A 20,675-nucleotide genomic window follows, 5' to 3' on the forward strand; every position below is an offset into this window, starting at 1 on the left:
AACGGACAGTAGGTGACACTCACAAATATCACGGCTGTATTTGATGTCTGACAGGCACATGTTTGGGCTGCTTGTTTTCTGCAGCATCCTGTTTGTGTCTCCCAGCGTGTTGCCCAGCTGTGAGACGGATTTGCCATGACACCAGATATCAAAGGTGGAAATAAGCACAGGGCCAGGTGCTTATCAAAGGTGAACACCTGCCCTTTTATTGTCATGACTGCCTTCCACCACAGCGCTTAATCCCATCTTTTGTTTTCATATTCCTTATCTTAAATTACTACAAAGAACATCTTTTGATTCGGATAGTCCGAGCTTTACCTCAATAATTAAACATGAAGTTCCACAGCGGGTCGGAATCAACTCAATGCACCCGACTGTTGAGCACACAAGGATCCATGTAGACTCACTGGTTTCTGACAGCAGTAAGAAAAGCAGCCCACTTAAAGTCTGCCAAACTAATGGCAAACAGAGTCTGTTATTTATCTTCTCCCCATAAACAGAACAGCAACAGTTGTCGTGATCCTTTCCAGGGACTGAGTATGCTATCACATAAATAGACACTGATGTAATGTATGTAACCTCTCTCTGATCTAGCAGCTGTCTCTCCCTCATCACTCAACATGTCAGTCTGATGAACGTGTGTGTGTGTGTGTGTGTGAGTTCCAACATGTGCTGCTATAAAGACCTGAAATATCAAAAAGACAGTTTGTTAGCTGTCAGAAATGTGACTCTAAACCACAATTAATTATTGTGAAGATCAAGTTTCCCCTCTCTTATAGCCTAAACAGAGCAAAATTAAGTTTATCATTTTGTTTATGTATCTTACCTTGCCCTTTATCACCCATTTTAATGAAACAAAAACCTTCCAACGCGGCATGTTGCAGTGAGCTCAGAGCTATACCATGTTTTTTTTTTTCAGAATTGTCCTTTCTACCCCTGAATATACTATCTGGAAAAGCAAAAGTCTAATAAAGAAATCTAATAGATAGCCAAGTCAACCTTTTTTGTTTATTTGACTCCAATGCTGGGGTATTTAAAAATGCCTCAAGACTATTATATTCGATTTGTCCCCTACCATCATGTCAAATAAAACATTCTCTTGGTTTTAGTGCCTCTTGGTCTAAAATGCTTTTTTAGAGACTTTCACACTGTGCCAAGAAAGAAAACTTTTATACTCCATCAAATAAAAGCCATATGGGTTGTATACACATCAGTAAAGTTAATTGATATCTGACAGAATATCTGTGCAGAGATGGGAATTGACTGTGTAAGGAGGTTGAACATTGTGAACTATGAATGTCACATTTGTTATTCCTAATGTGTGCAATGTGTTATTAGGTGCAGAATAGGAGTGGGTGATACCACAAAATAGGTTTTAAGTGTAATACCAGGTAGTAATAGTAAGTAATACTGTGTAATACCAGGGCCAGAAATGGCAGTGACGCTGCGGTGCTCGTGCACGCCTCTGTGTGGGCGAAGCCCCGAGGGCAGGGGGAGGGGTTAGACGGAGGAGATGCTACTTTCAAATCTTGCTAGCTTTTCAACATTACCAACCCTTTAAAGGAACACGCCAACTTAGTGAGACTTTAGCTTATTCACCGTATCCCCCAGAGTTAGATAAGTCCATACATACCCTTCTCATCTCCGTGCGTGTTGTAACTCTGTCTGACGCACCCACCGCTAGCCTAGCTTAGGGCGGAGTGATTAGCGCAACACCTGAAAAGCACCGTTGTTACTCTCTGCTCCTCACCATGGGGCTTCTCAGGTGCTGCGAGCAAATCACTCCGCCAAAGTAGCAGTGCTTCGCCTTCTGAGAATATAGTTCCCAGTATGTATATGGTTAGAAGATGGCTGTGTCTGATGTGACCTTGTTATTTGTACACGCTGTGACTATTCAATCACAACATGTAAATAGGAACATGTTGGCATTATTTTGTCACTTATTGGGAGCAGTAGGCTAGTTGGAGCCAGTTACCTCCAGGATCTGGGCTAAGCTAGGCTAGCGGTGGGTGCGTCAGACAGAGTTACGACACGCACGGAGATGAGAAGGGTATGTATGGACTTATCTAATTCTGGGGGATACGGTGAATAAGCTAAAGTCCCAATAAGTCGGCGTGTTCCTTTAATAGGCTACTTCAGGAAACGTCTGGATTTATGTGTGTCTCAAAGTCATCTGCTAAATCAGTGTAATGTAATTAGGATTTCATATGATGATTAATAGATATTGTGAATCATATTAAAGACCTGTGGTGGAGGGTTGGCTGAGTTCAGGCTCTCCTGGGAGGTGTGGCTGCAGAGGCCCAGATGAGACTGGTAGAGAGGGAAAAGCTGGTGGTGGTCCTCCTCCTCGGAGTCATCGGGGCCGGGCAGATAGCTGCTGCTGCCCGGGGGGCCCCAAGCACTGCCACTGCCACACGACGAGTAGCTGAGCCGGGACATGGAGCGAGATGGTATAGTTTGGTTGTCTGGGTACGCAAGGTCATCTAAAAAGAATACGAGGGTAAATCAGGAAATAAAGTCAGCAATACTGATTCCACTGTTTTCTTCAGCAGTTAAAGGCTGACTGGTCATGACTGTTTTCCCAAGGTGGCGCCCGCCTGTATACGTGAACAGTACTGTTTTTCTAAACTATCTTTTTAATAAACTGTCTGTACACTTACAAAGTTCTCAATGCTTCGGTTTACACGTAGGGACCCTCATTATGCTACCGTGGAAGTGTGGTGCTATTTTGAGCCTTGTTAGTGGTATGGAAATAGCGATGCATTGTTTTTACTTTTGCGTGCCCCGACGACTAGCGTTATAAGCTAATTAGCGGTTTGCGCTAAAACTGGTCACATTCGATTAGCATGAAAACATATCCCAGAGAACAGTCGAACTCGGATACATGTGTTATTAACCCCTAGGTTCATTTTGCGCCAGATTTCTCCTTTAAGAGAAATTTGGCACTTTTTATGTCCAATCAGTGTTGATAGTAAATGCAGTCGATTGAAGGAATAAATTCCTCAGTGCATGCTATATTGACCATAGACATAGACGACGTGTCTCCACTTCCTCCCACTGTACAAAAGTGATGCCAAAACTACCCAGATACGGATGGAAGTACATACAGTACATTATACCTGCACCAACATTAGCCATGTAGCTCATGAGTGCACACATACCACCAAGGCACCATTAACTGGCTGTACAGAGTTAACAAAGAGACAATATTGTGATAGTATGTGGTGTGATGGTAATATTGTGTGTTACCGTACTAATGTTTATGTAGCACAGGAAATTGTCTTGTAGCTTAGAAAAGTGGAGTCTGTTAACCTTAATCAACCAAGGTTTGAAATGAGCTAGCTATCTAACTAGCTAACAGGCTAATTTTGTAAACCAAGTTGCTTACAAAACACATTATTACTCCCATTTTGTCCACTTATTGTATTTACAATATGTGGACAAAAATGGGAATAATGTCAGCTAAATAAATAGAAACATAAAATAGAAACATAAAATACATACAATGAAAAAAAAATGTGGCCAGATGTCATGTTTAGAGATGTGAGGCGCTGTACGACCATTTTTTCCAGAGTTACGGTGCTCTGTTATAGCTACTTGGCCCTTTTAGCTCTCTGTATTTTCCCTCATTGGCAAGTAAGTTAACATTGTTGCTAACACTACACTACTTAACATGCAACTTGCTCCTGTTTTGGCTCTTGTATGCATGTGGTGTACATGCTGTACATATGCATTTGCTGTTTTCATCCCCATGTACTTTAGTAAACGTTTGTTAAAGCCATTTATGTGCCCTGAGCTGTACTACCCCTTTCTTTACCTTGCTGTGGAGCCATTCCCAGGTCCAGAACTTTGCATTGCTCCTCCAAAATCTGGTGAAAAACAGAGGCCATGTCAGCCTCAGCAAGCATGGACTCCCTCTCACCTACATCCATGTCCATGATGTCACGGGAGACTGGGGCCTAGGAATGAGGACGGAGAGTGGTGAGTGCTATTCTGACAAACTGTTAATCAGTTCTAAGGAGCTAATGATGCTAGAAACTTAGCATCAGAAAAAGAAGGTGGGTGAAGACATTGGGGTTGTCACAGGGAGAGTTAGAAATATTACTAATGACATGGGAAATTCCACAAAGTACTGTGGCTTCATCAACTCATTTCAGATTTTAAGAGAAACCCTAAAATTAGTAATTGCATTAGGTAGATTTAGTTACCAGCTAGAGTGAAATCATTAATGGTGGCGCACATTCTTATTCATACTCTGCATGCAAATTAAATCAATTAAAGTCAATTAATAATATGAATAATGTAATTAAACAAAGATAAAGCACAATGTGCTACAGTGAAATAAGTAGAGCTGGTTCAAGTGGTGGCACAGCAGTGAATTATGTCATACAATTTTGATAAATGTTATGACCAAATTTATCTACATTTATAAACAACTGCGGTGACCGACCCCTTCATTTAGTGTTTTACTGGCATTACTGTAGTTTGGTGTGTTGGTGTTTTGTCATGTTAATCATGGCCAATAATGAAACAACTTTCCTTTCACAGTTCATCACATTTATTTTTAGAATATAAACACTGAAGATTGGAAAGTCTATTGCCATTGTGCTCTCTAAAACACACAGACATTGTGACTTGGTTTCATGCCACTTGAGTCTCTTTACATTTGGTAAAATGTTGTATTGTCGGAGCATTCTGTTAATGAGCTGACACAATGTCTCAGTGTCTGTGTAAACACAAGCATGCACATTTGGATACACATTGTGGCCAGACATGAGAATGAAAAATGACAGTGCTCAACACTAAATAAATATTCTTGACAAACCAGACCAAGTTTGGCAAAGAAAGAAAAGAGAAACAGGCTAATGGGGAAACAGACAATGGGCCCCTTGCATGAAGACATGCAGATTAGTTTGGCTTGGGTAAAAGCTGTTTCTGGGGTCGTCCTGCTTCTACCTGGTTTGGCTGTCCTCTTGATTCGATGGAGTAGTCACAGCCCAGTTCGAAATCAAAGGGATCAACAGTTAGCCGCCTTTTGGCCTTTTTCATCTTTGGACAGCAGAAAGGGAAACACCACCACCAACAGATAGGAGAGAGGTAAGAAAGATGAGTAAAGTGAAAAGGTAAAAGTTTAGACCAGAGGAGAGGAAGGATTCAGAAATCCTCAACACTGCAAAACACTTCTCACATTGGGATAATGAGGCACAATGTAACCAACTTACTAATCATATATTATGAAGCACAAATGACATTTGTCCTTGCTCTTTTTGTAAAACATAAGCAAAATATAATAGTGTTGTTTTGTATTAAAATATTAAATATTGGAAAGTAGCATCAAATATGCCAATATAACTAATCACTAATATATATATATATATATATATATATATATATATATATATATATATATATATATATAGATATATATATATATAGATATAGATAGATATAGATATCTAATAACTATGCCTAACTGCATTAATTTTGAGTCACACTGTACAAATTGAGCATGAACATATGTCATTGCCAGCAATTAAAAGAATCTTTCAGACCAGTGTAAAGTGGTGTTAAATAACCTGGGTTGCTGGGAACATATAGATCTTTTTGGGGGGGGAAACAGATGCTTAGCACTGTCACTTAAATGTAATGGTATAACATTAAAGAGGCACAAACTAGGGCTAGGACGCCATCTGCTTTGCAATCTGGCTATGTGGCCGAGAAAGACAGGGACTTCTTTTAAGACCCAGGTGTTGTTGACGGAGGATCTACTCTGCCCAATATTCATTGAGCAAGACACTGAATCACTACAGGCTCCAAAAACCACCCTGTAGTTGCATTGTAACATCCCTGAGTGGTTGAAAAATGTCAGGAACATTTCCATACAGAGCTCAAGAGGTGTTTCAAAAGGCAGTACCCTATTTGGAACCGTAGAGGGCACTCTGTCTAAGTGAAAATCAAACAAGGGATGAAGGAATCCCCTGGCCTTCAACTACTTTTACATTTCAGATATATATAACAAAACCTTAATCGGTAGCCACATTGGAAACAAAGACAAAGCGTCCGGGGACCCAGCAGAGCCCAAGAGTCCTGTTGACATTGTTTTCTTCTCAGCAGCTGCTGCAGTGATTGAAAATAAACAATGCTTAGCTCCTTCATTACACAGAGACGGTGGTATAAACAATACAGTTTGGGGTTTATGAGGAATTCCAGTGGACTCCGTGCCCCTTTTTTACAATCTTAGGACTTAAACCAGAGGCTCTTTCAACCCTAGGCCGACTCTTTTATGTGTGTGATTATGTGTGACAGCCTGGTATTTACCCACAATACACCGCTGCCAATGCACTCTGCTACTAAAAGTCTACCGTGCTTAACCTCAGTGGACTCAAGCTGTCAAGACGTTCCAGTTGTTCATGACGGCTGGTCTGGATCACACAGACAACACCTCTGCTTTTTAACAGAGGAAGGAGCCCTCAGCATGACAAACATCAGTGCTTCTGAGCACCGCAGACGCTCGCAAACTCTGAGTTGTTTCAAAAAATGTGCGTGCTAAATGCTGATTTGAACTTAAATGAAATTGTCTGTTTTGCAGATGAGATATGGTTCCCCTTCACTAAAACATATTTCAATTAAGAAACAGGAAACAAATCAACGGAGCTGAAGTGAATGTGGTATTATTTTGTGGGTGTCCACGTGTCGAGGCGAAGATAAACACCAGAACTACTAATGTTCTGCTCTCCGAGTACAAATTGATATCTGCTTCTTGTTTCACGATGCATATCACTGGAATACTTTCTGCTGGCCACAAACTCACTAAAACTTAAGTACGTACAAAATAGCTGCAAGATGCCTATTTATTTAATGTTCTCAACAAGCAAAGAAAGATTAGACCATCCAAACGGAAGCACATGGAAATGAAACACACGTACTAGTGTACTGAATAATTAAAAAGTGAGTTGCCGTACCCCCTTGTAGTGTTGTGAATCTGTCGCGTCCAAACTGTGCTCCTCGTATCCATTTGCTGATAAAGAAGGCAGACATGAAACGCTTTTTAGAACAGGGAATGCAGTGCACATATAAAATCATCTGGCATTTCTCTAGGGCTCCCTCTTCTTAGTCGATTTGTCATTTTTTTATGCTTTTTCAAGCTGAATGACTTATTTTTAAGGAACTTATGAACACATATACAAGTAGTGCTTTTGCATGATTCTATGTAGATAAACTCAGTTTCACAGATCTGTGGATTAGAGCAACTAATCGATAAATCGGCAAACTCACGAGTGTTAGTCGACTAAGAATTTCTTTAGTTGAGGACAGCCGTACATTTCTCTATGCACGTGTATTTGTGAGCAAACCTAAGAGTCGCATCATGCAGACTAAGTCCATCCTGAGTAAAGAATTACACATTTTCAAACCAGCTATGTAACTCTAACAGATCACTTTTGTCTTCACAGCAAGATGCAAACTGTACGTCGTGCAGCAAATCACACAAAACACTTTTAATGTCCATCTGGCAGATCAGAGCAAATACAGCACAAGATGGCAAAAGCAAGGAACATTGTGTGTTTTTCAGCCCCTCTTTATGAGAGTGTTTATGAGTGAGTTGCATTACTACGTTCACAGTTCCCTTCTTGAATACAGAGGGAGAGGAAGGAGAGACTGGGAACAACAAAAGTTGCTGCGGGAAGCAAAAGTTCAAGAACGAGCTTCTCAGATCGGCAGATAAAGTGATAAAGTGGAAAGATTATGCACAACAACAACATTACAGATTAGGCTCATGCACATTACATTAAAGACCTGTGAACAGTTACTGCACTATATAATTTCTACCATGAATCAGATTTACACCAGTCAGAAATAATCTTCAGAAAAAATGCACAAATGGAAACAAAACACACTAAAAGCATTATTACAACAACTACCAGAGGCCTCTATGATAATGATAAAATAATAGGAATACTTTCCATGAACATCTATTGTTTTAAACCATGTTGCCTCTCCTTGACTAAAACTTCACTGGCTCTGCTCTTCTACTCTTGATATGTGAATATAAACCAGGCGAGCCCAGACTGCGGCAACCTAGTCTTGCTTTGCCAGACCTTCCTCTACAGCGCTGCAGAGGAGGGTCTGGCTAGTCCACACAGCATTCTGGTATGAGAGAAAAACGTGCTCTGGTTTATTGGCATTTCTTTAAACCAATCACAATCGTCTTGGGCGGCGCTATGCGCCAGACAGAGCCCTGGTGCCGCTGCAAAATAGCCTTGGGAAGGAATTTGTTTTGGTGGAACGTGTACGTTCAAAGGTTGTTTTAGTCGTGCAACAGAAAACTCAGAATGGACAGATAGTCTAGCTAGCTGTCTGGATTTACCCTGCAGAGATCTGAGGAGCAGTTAACCATAGTCCTCAGAAATCCACCAGAGTTTAGAACGCCAACACAAAGAAAGCGGAAGGTAACGGACATCCGGCTGAAAGGAGTGTGATCCGGCGGAAGTCCCAGCGGCAACGGAGCAATCCTGAAAGTGAAACGTTGTGGATATAGACTAGCGCCAGCCTAACCAGAACCTTTTGGTCTGTTCTCTGTACCCACTGTATGAGACATTCAAAACTGCAAGGTTTAAATGGATCACTTTAATAGTCTAATGAAAATATTCAATAGTGAGACTACATTTCAAATGACCCTATTTTTTACAATATCCTTCAGTCTTTCCATTCTGTTCTGTTTATTAGGTATTTCTTTAGTGAATTAGGCAGCAAACTAGTTATTAAACATTCATGTGATTCTAGAATGGATGTAAAGGAAGACCATGTCTGGATTAAGCCTCAAATTGGCCCGTTTGTGGTAAATTGATGAAACACAAATGTATCCCGACAACAAGTCAGGTAAGAATCAAGGACCCACCTTCAAGTTGAATGCATATTTCCAAACAAATTTGCAATAAATCAAATTACAACAAAACAACTAACACATGATTTAGGGCCTTCAGTAAGGTAGTCGCTGGCTTTGCTAGTAGTATGCTATTGCCAGCAGACCGTTGAATGAAAAAGTGGATTTGGACACGCCCTGAACGCACCTGCGCCAGGCTCTTCACGCCGTGCGCTTAGATCGTTAAAATAGGGCCCTAAGTCTTGTTTTAAGGCTACTTGGGGTAAGATTTGAAAAAAAAAAAAACTTTTGCTGTTGAATCAAGGAAGAGAATGATGAAAAGAGAAAATCAAAAATGTATCTGTCAACAATATCTGACCTTTTCTTATGATTTAGATCAGTCATTTAGTTTAGTCTACTCACTGTGGACCTCAGGTATGCTCTGTGTGTCGTATTCATGAAGCTCTGGAAAACAGAAAAGTTGAAAGAAGACAAGACTTAGTTGTGTTCAGTTACATTTGAAAGGAAAATGAATGTGGTTAGGTTTGCAATTTTGCCATTCAGTAACTATAATAAATAGCTTGGCAAATTAGGATAATTCAGGTAGTTCTTACTTTCCACATAAAGTTGTAATCAGAAGCAGCAGTAGCACCATTAAACGGAGAAGCCGAAATCAGCCGATGTGTGTATGTGAACAAAAGACTCCGTTGTAAGCATCAGAGTTACATCCCCATGTGCACAAAGATACCGTATACAGGATGACACCCTCCGAGCTTTGGGGGCCCAGCGGACCACAGCACAGAGCATACAGTAAAAAGACAGCAAAAGAATGTATGTGTGTGTGTGTGTGTGTGTTTGAGCGTACAGTCATGCATGTTGAATTTAATCCATGAATGTCTACATGTGATGAGTTGCAGAGCATGTTGAACATAACACATCTGTTAACATGCATAATATGGCTGTGTATCATAACTACGGCAGGCATCCGTGCACACGCAGCGAGCTGGATTCCACGTGAATACACGACAAACAAGAGTTTTGCTCTCCCTCCCTCTGTCTGTCTCTCTCTCTGCCCCTCTATCTGCTTCTGGTCGGTGGAGCTCTGCAGGACTGAATCCAGGCATTGCAGGCACAGAATGGGAGACATGTGACTGGAGGATCACAAGGCCCGCTGGGCTAAGCCAGCAAATCAACTCATTCTGTATGCTCTCCCAAGGGTGACTCAGCGTAAGCAGTACCAGGAGTCCCGGCTGTCTCCTCATAATTCATTGATCTCCTGATGCTATGATCTCACTTGGAGACCTGCCGCGTACAATAATGCTTAAAGCTGATATACAGTGTGCTTCAAGGGCACTTGCTTTATATGCTCTGGGTTTGGCAAGAGGATATTGGAAATGCTGTGTGAGCAACTTCAAAAAAGTGGCGGAAAGGTTTTGATGAAGCCTCATACCGTCACAGCATCAGACTTTAAACATGAGGAGCAAACATAAACAGGACACTTAACCACATTAGTATGTCTGGGAATAATGTCCCAGCAGAGAGTGTAAATTTCCCACAAGGCTGTGCTTCCAAGCGCACTGGTCAGTTTAGGACAAAACGCTGACATTAGAGGGCCTGGCCTCAGCTGTATCCAGGCCTGAGACAGAGTCTGTGACAGCACTCGGCACAGCTGTGATGCGTCAGAGCCGGAAAAACAGGAAAGATGGAAGAGATTAAATCCCTGTGACAGACTTGGCAGCCTGTTAATGATGGCTTACTATCTGAAAAAGAGAGAGGAAACTTAATTCTTGTGACTCAGTGTCACAGAAATGAAGGGTCTCAGACAGGTGGCTGACAGATTAAAGAAATCCAGCAACATTAAGTGTCTTAGGGACCACCAGGAGCTGCCAGAACAGCTTCAAGGCTGCTCGTTATAGATTCTCCAAGTGTGTGAAGCAAGGTTATACAGTAATAGTTTAGAATGTTCAATTAGTTTTTATTTCATTTTAGTTTTGACTTTTGGATTCAATTGTAGTTTTGGTTTTTAGAGTGTGTCTGCTAGTTTTAGTTTAGTTTCAGTTGTTCAGAAAGGTTTAGTTCTAGTTTTTTCATATTTAGTTTTACAATACTTTTAATATTTGTTAGGGCCAAGTATAATGTCTCAGAAGTACAGGTATGTTGCTACATATTAGGGGTGTAACGATTCACTGATATGAATCGATATACGGTTGTATTATCACATGGAAGGGAAGCGTAAGCCTCAGAAGCCCCTAAAAGTGGCCGTACAATCGAAACATGGCGGTACGCAGACCCGTGTTAAGCGAGAGTATAGGAAAATGGGAATAGTTGGTATCGGCACAGTGAGTAACATTCCAGTGATTAAAACCAAGTTGGTGAGTGTTTTTGCCACTAGATTTTCCCCTGATCTTGATGTGGTCACTTTGTGTGATTACCTGATTGAGAAACTGGGCAGATCTGTGACGTGTCAGAAGATTGACTCTACCCGCAACAGATTCAGTTTGTTTCATGTTACTGCTGAATGTAACGAAGTTGATGAAATGTACGATCCACAACTTTGGCCGGCGGGGATCTATGTACATCGCTATTTTGAGGCTCGCAAACCCAGAGTTAACGAGGAGGCTCTGTGGCTGTTCTTACACCTGTAGCTCCACAGAGGAGCAGCAGCCAGGTTGTAGCCCGGGATGAATAAACATGAATGAATATCAATATTGTGTCATATAATGCGCGAGGACTGCGTGTTGGGCACAGTGAAGCAGACAAATCGCGCCGCCTTGTAGTGGATAAACTTTTGGAGGCCTGTGATGTACTATGTGTTCAAGAAACTTTTTTACCAAAGCAGGATTTAGAGGGTCTAAATGCCCTGCATAAAGACTTGGGTGAATCTACTACTGACCTGAGCACCAGGATAGTTCATGGTAGAATACCTGGCGGTGTTGCCCTGCTATGGCATAAAAAATATGATCAGCTGGTTAATGTGGTTAGACTGGATGTTGATTGGGCCATAGGAATTAAGTTTAACTGTGGTATTAAAAACTTCATTATCTTAAACATATATACGCCCTATGAGTGTTCTCAAAATGAAGATGAATATCTTGTGGGTGATATGAATGCAGATGTTTCCGATGGCAGCTCTTTATTTGCCAAACACTTAATGCAGTTCTGTTCTGATAATGGTTTGATTCTCTCTAGCAAAGTGCTCTTGCCTGATAGTAGCTACACTTACATCAGTGAGGCATGGCACACAACTTCATGGCTAGATCACTGCATTTGCACGGCTGATGCTCATGATTCTTTAGAAGCCATGAGTATTAATTATGAATTTGCTACTACTGATCATGTGCCTTTTTCTTTATCTGTAAATCTAGGCAATATACCTACTCTTGTGTCTGTAGATAACAACGTGTGTGGGGAAAATAGATTCTCCCTGTATGAGAATATTGTAAAGTCCCTCCTTGTTTCGAGCAGGCCCCTGTATAAGACACACAGATTGTACAAAGTCAAGCCAGGCTGGAATGACTATGTGCGAGAGATACATGCAGAGGCAAGAAGGGCCTTCAAAGCATGGGTTTAGTCAGGCAGGCATAAACATGGTCCCTTATTTGATTATAAGAAACATGCAAATGCTAAATTTAAATATGCTCTACGTTCCATTAAGAGAAATGAAAATACAATGAAGTCTGACTCTCTTGCAAGGAAGCTGCAATACAATAGTCCTATTGATTTCTGGAAAGAAATCAAAAGAATGAATAACTGTAAAACATTGTTACCAACGAACATTGAGGGTGTCAGCGGCTCAGAGAAAATTACTCAGTTGTGGCAGAAACATTATTATGAGCTGTTTAATTGTGTTAAAAGTAACTCATTTATAGTGGGTAACATTGATAATAATGAAGATGTGACTGTTTTCCCTCAAGAAATAAATGATGCAATTATGATGCTAAAAGATAATAAGGCATGTGGTATGGATAAGATATCTGTGGAGCACTTAAAATTTGCGAGTAGAAAACTCTGTCCCCTAATTGCTATTTGTTTTACTGGGTTGTTAGCCCATGGTATTTTACCTGATTCTATTTTATCTGTCACATTAGTGCCTATCATCAAAGATAAAGCTGGCAAAATTAACAGCTTGGATAATTACCGGCCTATAGCTCTGGCCAGTATTTTATCCAAGGTCTTGGAGAGGATTATACTGAATAGGCTGGAACAGTTTGTCCTGACCTCTGACAATCAGTTTGGCTTTAAATCTAAACATGGCACAGATATGTGTATTTTTGCCTTAAAGGAGGTTCTAGATTTGTATAACAGGCATAATTCCACAATTTTTATGTTTTATTGATGCCTCTAAAGCCTTTGATCATGTAAATCATGAGAAGCTATTCTACAAATTGCACAACAGAGGGGCTCCCAAATATGTAGTGAGAATCTTAGCTTTTTGGTATGCTCATCAGTCAATGTATGTGAAATGGGGTAACTTGACGTCTGCCCCATTCAATGTAAGCAATGGAGTTAGGCAGGGAAGCATTTTATCTCCCTTTCTTTTTAATATTTATATGGATGATCTATAAAAGCTGCTAAATAACTGTGGAACAGGTTGTATGGTTGGGAACACAATTATCAACCACCTGATGTATGCAGATGATCTGGTGATTCTTTGTCCATATAGTGCTGACCTTCAACAGTTACTAAGGGTCTGCTCCCAATATGGCTCAGACTTTGACATTAAGTACAATTCTAAGAAGAGTAATATTGTGATTGCTAGAAGTAGGGATGACAAAAAACTGTCATTTCCTGCTTTCTCTCTGTCTGGTACTGTCCTTAAAGTGTGTGATGAGGTCAAATACTTAGGGCACTATATAACTGATGACCTGTCTGATGATAGGGACATTCATAGACAGTACTGTATGATGTATGCACAAGCTAATATGCTGAATCGCAAATTTAGTATGTGTTCATTGTCTGTGAAGACCACACTTTTTAAAGCTTTTTGCACCCCAGTGTATACTGCCCACTTGTGGCGTCGCTATAAAAAAAGCAGTATGCAGAAACTCAATGTGGCATATAATGATGGCATGATGCTGCTGCTTAAAATGCCACGATGGAGCAGTGCAAGCCAAATGTTTGTAAGTGTTGAGGTATCCACCTCTCCTGCTGTACTCAGGAATCTCATGTACAGATGTATGTGTAGACTAACTGAGTCATTGAATAGCATAATTGCAACACTAGTGAACCCTGCAATGAGTGCGGTCAGGTTTACTTCGAGATTGTGGAACCATTGGCGTTTTAGTCTATATGCTAATATCTAAATACTCTTTTTGTGTATTGTGGAACTGACTGTTGTCATTTCTTATTGTTTGTGTTTTATCTTGTATTTGTCTGTCTTTTGCTAGGTTTTGTATTGTGCTATGGACCGTTTTTTTGTGTCCTGAATAAAGACTATGATGATATATATATATATATATATATACACATACACATACAAAACACATGGCTGGAGAATAGCCATGATCTTTAATGTTTAATCTATGCGCTACTTTACTGTCCGATGTGAAGCAATTATGGCACAGCGCCATCTCATGTCAAGTCTGTTCAGTTTACTTGATTTCTTTCATATATTAAGTCCAATAATGTCCGTGCTTCTTGCAGTACCTTGAATAACCTGCATTGCGTTGTTCACTGGAGCTCTTATGAGCTTCACTTAAAGAATTCTTGAACTTGACCCAATCCACACATGTGATGCAGTAGTCATGGTGATGTTTTACCAATTTTCAGATGCCGGAGTGCGATTCAGCAGGCTAATACACATTCTCAATGCAGTTACAGTTCAGCATGCAGCTGTTGAAGACCCTTGAAGCCTTTCATTTATTGGGGATTTCTCATGATAAGCTCAAGCTGACTTCCAGCAGTGCTGTGTGACTCAACTCCTGACCTGCAGCACCTCCACAGGGCTTGTAAAGAAATGAGTGCAACAGATGGAAATCTGTTAAAGAGCTCATATTATGCTTTTTGGCTTTTTCCCTTTTTCTCTTATCTTTATGTGTTTATGTGTCACACGTTATAATGCTCGCCTAGCTGCTAGCGTGGCACTCCCTCATGCTCTGCTTCTGACTGGCTAGTAGTCCTTACCTAGCTACTGCGCATGTGTGACTCCCAACAAAGATGGAACAGAAGTGAGATGTCTCACTCTGTAGCTAAAACAGAGAGCTCAACACACAGGGTGAAAAGTGGAGCTGCTGCAATGTGTAGTACAACAAAAGTATGGTGTTTTTTGAAAATTAAACCATGTTAACCTATTCTGATATAACCTCTCAATACAATTATGAACCTGAAAATAAGCATAATATGAGCTCTTTAATGTTGCCCCTTCAAAGTAACCTCGACCTGAGAACTGACATTCCACCACATTTGTAACCATTGATTCACATTGCTTCACATTCATACAGACATCCCCACTTGCCAGCTGCCCAGAATAATCTACAGTTTTTGACAGGTGAACACTGAGCAGTTTCAGTCAGCCGGGGTTAATCTCTCTGCTGAAAGGTGACAGTATTGTGGTGTTACTCATTGACTCACCACATACCCATTTTCATGGCTCAAGGATTAAAAGATTCCAGGCACAATTACTGGTATTAACTTTTCACAGCAGGCATTATGCTGGGAAACCCATTACAAATCCTCACATTTATTTTCTGTACAGAAAACCACCCACGAAGGCATCTTATTAAAAACTCACCTTTAAGATCATTCTGAGAGAGACTGCGTTCCCCGCTCAACCTCTTGAAGAGCGATCGCATCACCTTGGCACTGCCGAAGCGCTTGAAGCGAGCCCGGACGTTTTCATGGTACCACTCCAAAGTCCCGATCTTGAGGACCCTGTTCAAGGAAATGGAGGAGACAAAATAGGTACTGATGACTTTATACTCAAATCACTCACCAATAGTTACAGAAAACCCTTGATGGAATACAAACATTTCAACACCAGGGACTGAAAATGCCTTGTCACACAAAGCAGGAGCAGGACATTATTGAGTGCTACGGTGAGTGCAGGTTTAGGCATGAGATGCATACGTTAGCATGATATTCTTTGACTGAGTTCAGTCAAATGATTTTTCAGTGCTCAACCACATCGGAGCAAACTATAGTACAATGGTTACATATGGAATTGGAAGAAGTTTTTGGAGAGTTTTAAAAAACTAAACTGTTTAAATAACAGTAAAATAGGAACTACAGGGGAACAAGGCCAAACTGTAGCTGTGCATCTCTTTAATACAGAAGTGATAAGCCAGTAAACCCTTAAATTCCATTGGTATAATATATATATATATATGGATAACGGTTCGTAAAACTCAGTTAATGTCAAAATGACAGTTGACTTATGGTTTCACACAGGACACAAACCCTGGTCTACTGAGTGAAAGTCCTGGGTCTGTTTGACCTATCCACCACCCTTCCACTTAAGCAGAAGTTAACGCTCCTATACTTTGTCACCTCACTTCCTCGTTTGCTCTCACGATAATTACTACGGCCACGAGAGGTCGCCGCCTAACAAGAAACGTAACGGTCGGTCGTTATGCGCTGCTTGCATAATCGACCCATGCGGTCATTCGTCTGGGTGAGGAAGGGCTGCATATCTGTTTTGCCAGATCTTGCGAGAGTTTGTTCCTGGGACCAGAAACAGGTCTCGAAACAAAGTTAATTTTCTCCCGATTTGGCCGTCTGAAAAATGACATTTTAGTGTAAGAATGCTCGGAGAAAAAATGGGTCCAATATTAACTTTGGTGACTGTGGGGCGGTCATAATCTGTGTTCATTCATTCACTTCTCCTATTGAAATCTAAACACTAAGGACCTGACGTTAGTCTCCTAAGGTGCAGGGCAGTGGTGACACCCACTTTACACAGATACGGAAAGTTGAAAGTTGAAAGTTGTGCCATCTCGTTTCTAAACCGTCTCTGGTTCACATGTTCTCACGATATCTGTGAGAATCCAGCTGCCGTAGAAGGTAACAGGGTGCTGGCCTCGCTTTTAATTACTACAGGTTTCATTTTTCTAATTTGTCATTTCCTACCTGGCCATATGACAGGGATTACACACCCAGCCATGCTCCTTCTTGTTGTAGAGACTGCAGGACTTGCAGATATAGAGCTGGCAGTCCAGACACTGACGCTTGCTGTTGACCAGGAACTTAAACGGCTGGAGACATCGAATACAGTATGACTCAGTCAGGCTGGTCTGGTTACCCAACAACTCTCTCTTGGTGTCTTCTTTCTCAATCTTGGTCTTTAGCTCCCTAAAAAAAAGCCAGAAACCCAGCTGTTCACTCCAAACAGTGAAAGAGATGAGTGCGTTTCTTTTCTTTGTGATTGACAATTTTAATTTTTTTTTAACAACATAAAACATCCAATTTGCAACATGAACAACCCCCAACCCCACCCAGACACAAATCAAGAAAATATGACACAGTAACTACAATATTCAAGACCATTCAACAAAATTTAGACAATAAACCATAAACTAAACATATGTATAAATGACAACACCATAAGCCCATCATACATGTTTCTCTCCAGCACAAAGCTTCTTAGGAGTCCTCCAGAAAGCTAAGGTACTTTCCCCATTTTCTAGTATAGACATCCAACCTGCCAATATTTCTTCAAACGCCGCCACCCTAGCCATTCCTCCATCCTCTTAAAATAATCTGTCTGGCTATCATTAAACTAGTCTGGACCCAGCTTGATGAGTGTATTTCTTGAAGAAAAATGACTTGAGTTACAGGTTAATCAATATGAAGAAGCATGAGAAAACAACATTTAAATTGAGAGTTGTAATGGCCACAGCCACACATTTGAATGCTTAAGGTTCCACATGCTCACCCACATCATTACCACATGTTTGGTTATTTTAATTTGCAGTCAGATAATAGTACATCAAATACAATAATTTGTTTGGTTTAGAATTGCAATTGCTTAATTAGCACTAAAAGCCTTGGACCATACCAAGACATCTGACAGCAAGGGGGGGGGGGGTATTGGAATTGTTAGTATTATTGGTATTGGTAGCAATACCAGTAGCAAACTGTGCATATAAACACCATAGCAACATGTCCACAGATAGAATTTGGACAGTACTGTGTGTACAACTGATTTAGTGAAACACAAATATGACAGAAGAGCTAATTGTTGTTAATTGTCTACTGTTGATGCACGGGGCATCCATGTAGGATTTTGAGCTCGGGGTACTTAGAGTTTAGATCGGCCCAAAAAATCAAGCCCGACCCTACCCAAGCCCGTGCACGTTGTGTCCGAGCCCGGCCCGACACATTCACTGTAATTATGAGCCCGAGCCTGATTTAAACCCGACAATTTTTTAATACGTGGGCCGTTATAACTGACGTTCTCAACTACAATTCCGAGTTGTTTGAACTACAGAAATCTGTTTAGAATGATCTTAATAAATACTGCTAATGCAACAAGGACGAAGCATGTAAACTGCGCTGTTTGTTTATTCAGAATGGAATGGATCGCAAATGGATCCGAATGAAGAAACGTAAAAAAAAAACCCTCGACCCATAGCTCCCTCAGCTGAATATTGTGGGTAACAGATCAACGCAGCAACATAACCAAAGCCCTGGAACCATATAGGAGACTTTCTTGTCTCGATCACCTAATTAATACTGTTTACTGGCCGACAACAGTGCTGCAGATGGGGGAGACATGATGTAGCAAAGTTTACCTCACACTCAAGTCAGTGCAGGACATAGCCTACACCCAGAGCTACGGGAGAAGCTGGAGAGGCATAGCTTGCTCCCCACCGAATAAGGCTAATAAAGTAATGATTAAAAAAACACAAATGCTTGGTCAAGGGTTTGGGCTCAGGCTCGGGCTCGGGCAGAGAATCTAAACTCTAGGGGTACTCGGAGGTTGTCTAAGTTCCGAGCTCGGAAATCCGAGGTCAGGGGGCGTTTCCCTCTTTGACCTCGTTAAATCCAACTTCCGAGTACAAATGGAACGCGCTATTTGTGTCCCTCATGTCTCATTTTAGAAGGTCTGTTAAGTTAACATTTTGGTTTTGTTGGCCTTATTTTTCAGTAGAGTTATGTTTCGTTGACCTCTTTTAATAGCCCTATAACTCTTAAGCCTTCAATTGTTTTTGTTGAAGCTTTGTTTTGTGAAAATAAATCTAGCTTTTGGAACTTTAAACCTGTGTTTATTGATTCTTTGGTCCACAACAAGGGCTCCATACAGCATCACAGAAAAGAGTTTTTTAAAGTGACATTAAAGCAGGGTTAATTACTGCAGTTCTACTGCTAACTAATATCTGGTATACTGTATAGTTGTACAGTGAATATGGCTGTGACTCTGAAACACTGACACTGCTCCTTCAATTTGGCAGAAATAAGCACTAAATATATATATATATATATATATATATATATAATTTTTTGAATGGACATCTTGGGAAAAGAAATTGTTTTGCAAAATTGTGTTTCCAGTTGGGACTGGCTTGAAACGAGGTTTGCACACTGTTCATGGTTAAACTCAGCCACATTTGGTATCATCATGCCTGCACGAAGACCAAAACCAAAACTTGTGCTTACTTTATCTGGCAACCAGCACTGTAACTGAAGAGGCCACACAGAAATACTGAGCAGATGGATAAACTGTTGTTTGCCAAGAAATAGTTCCGACACGTACCTCCTTCTTATGTTTATGTTTGTGTACATTAATAAGACAGATTCAGTATGTGTATTTTTTAACTTTGGCCGGAGCCAGGCTAGCTGTTTCCCCCTGACTCCAGTATTTATGCTAAGCTAAGCTACCCATATCCTACACTACTCATCTCACTCTCAGAAACAAAGCCAATAGGCACATTTCCCAAAAATGTTGAACTAATAACTGTTGAGCTGAATACATTTGAAGATACATTTCGAACTTATTACTCACTTTGTTTTTACAGCTAAAAAAACCTAATCATATACCATTTCATTATACAGAGATTTTATGAGTCAGAATGCTGGCTGACAATTATGAGTGAAGGGATGGTTGTCAGCATATGGGTGGCTTCACTTTGGCAACTTTGTGTAAACATCATGTCAGACTTGTTACACGGGAAAAGTCGGTAAAGGGAGAAAAAACTGCAGTGCTACTCCAGGAACATTTAGTAATAGTAGAAATAGGAAAAGTTTCATCAGGATAGATTAGATATTAACTGCTGAAGCATTCATAATACTGTAAATAAGCAAAATGTTTGACTAAACAATGTTTATTTTCCTTCTGAGGGAAATGGATGTGTTAGAATGTTTATTTATATACTCAATATACTAACCTAGAGTATGTATCTATATGTGTACATTAATGTTGCCTGTTTATGTATCCATCTACAGTATAGACCTATTTCTGTCATTTGGTTTCACTCTACCGGTTGAGTGACTATACCTTGGTTTGTTCCGGTGCATTAGGGTAAGTTGCATAACTCAAACTTCAAATGGTAATGGTCTTTTGAAGCATCATATTACATATGAAAAAACCAGACGGATCTCCCTGATCGCAGTGGTTGTTTGGTGGTAGACAAGATTTTGCTCGAGTTCTAACTAATGATGAGTTGTAAAGAGATATTTAGTAACGCACTTTACAGCCGCCTTTTAACCCTTTTGTTGTCCTCGGGTCAAATTTGACCCGAGATCAAAAATATGGGTTCATTTCAACAAAATTGCCCAAAAATAACATGGATGCATGGGTGTACGTTGTATGGAAAGCCATTCAACATTCTTCGCAGGTAAAATGAATGATTACTTTCATTGCATTTTGGGTGTTTTATTC

The 20,675-nt window shown here is 40.5% G+C and overlaps 1 protein-coding gene and 1 long non-coding RNA gene across 6 annotated transcripts in view; one reads left to right on the top strand and one right to left on the bottom strand.

The window, feature by feature from the left end:
* The window catches only part of mlphb (melanophilin b), a 61,141-nt gene that overhangs the window by 14,163 nt on the left and 26,303 nt on the right, over positions 1–20,675 (bottom strand). For 3 of the 5 annotated variants that reach the window (XM_036004042.1, XM_031289782.2, XM_031289781.2), the window contains 7 exons: positions 16,925–17,146; positions 15,591–15,730; positions 9,284–9,325; positions 6,963–7,018; positions 4,957–5,049; positions 3,818–3,959; positions 2,245–2,483 (listed from right to left, as the gene is read on the bottom strand). In XM_036004042.1, the coding sequence (XP_035859935.1) occupies positions 2,245–2,483; positions 3,818–3,959; positions 4,957–5,049; positions 6,963–7,018; positions 9,284–9,325; positions 15,591–15,730; positions 16,925–17,146 (934 nt within the window). The remainder of the gene's footprint in view (positions 1–2,244; positions 2,484–3,817; positions 3,960–4,956; positions 5,050–6,962; positions 7,019–9,283; positions 9,326–15,590; positions 15,731–16,924; positions 17,147–20,675) is intronic. The other 2 variants (XM_031289784.2, XM_031289783.2) reach the window with 2 other exon arrangements.
* LOC116043221 lies at positions 995–20,654 on the top strand. The gene is made up of 3 exons (XR_004103428.1): positions 995–1,006; positions 6,823–6,825; positions 20,537–20,654. It is a non-coding gene; the product is annotated as an uncharacterized LOC116043221 (long non-coding RNA).

The sequence above is a fragment of the Sander lucioperca genome, chromosome 8 (assembly GCF_008315115.2).
Source record: "Sander lucioperca isolate FBNREF2018 chromosome 8, SLUC_FBN_1.2, whole genome shotgun sequence".
Classification (NCBI taxonomy): Eukaryota; Metazoa; Chordata; class Actinopteri; order Perciformes; family Percidae; genus Sander; species Sander lucioperca.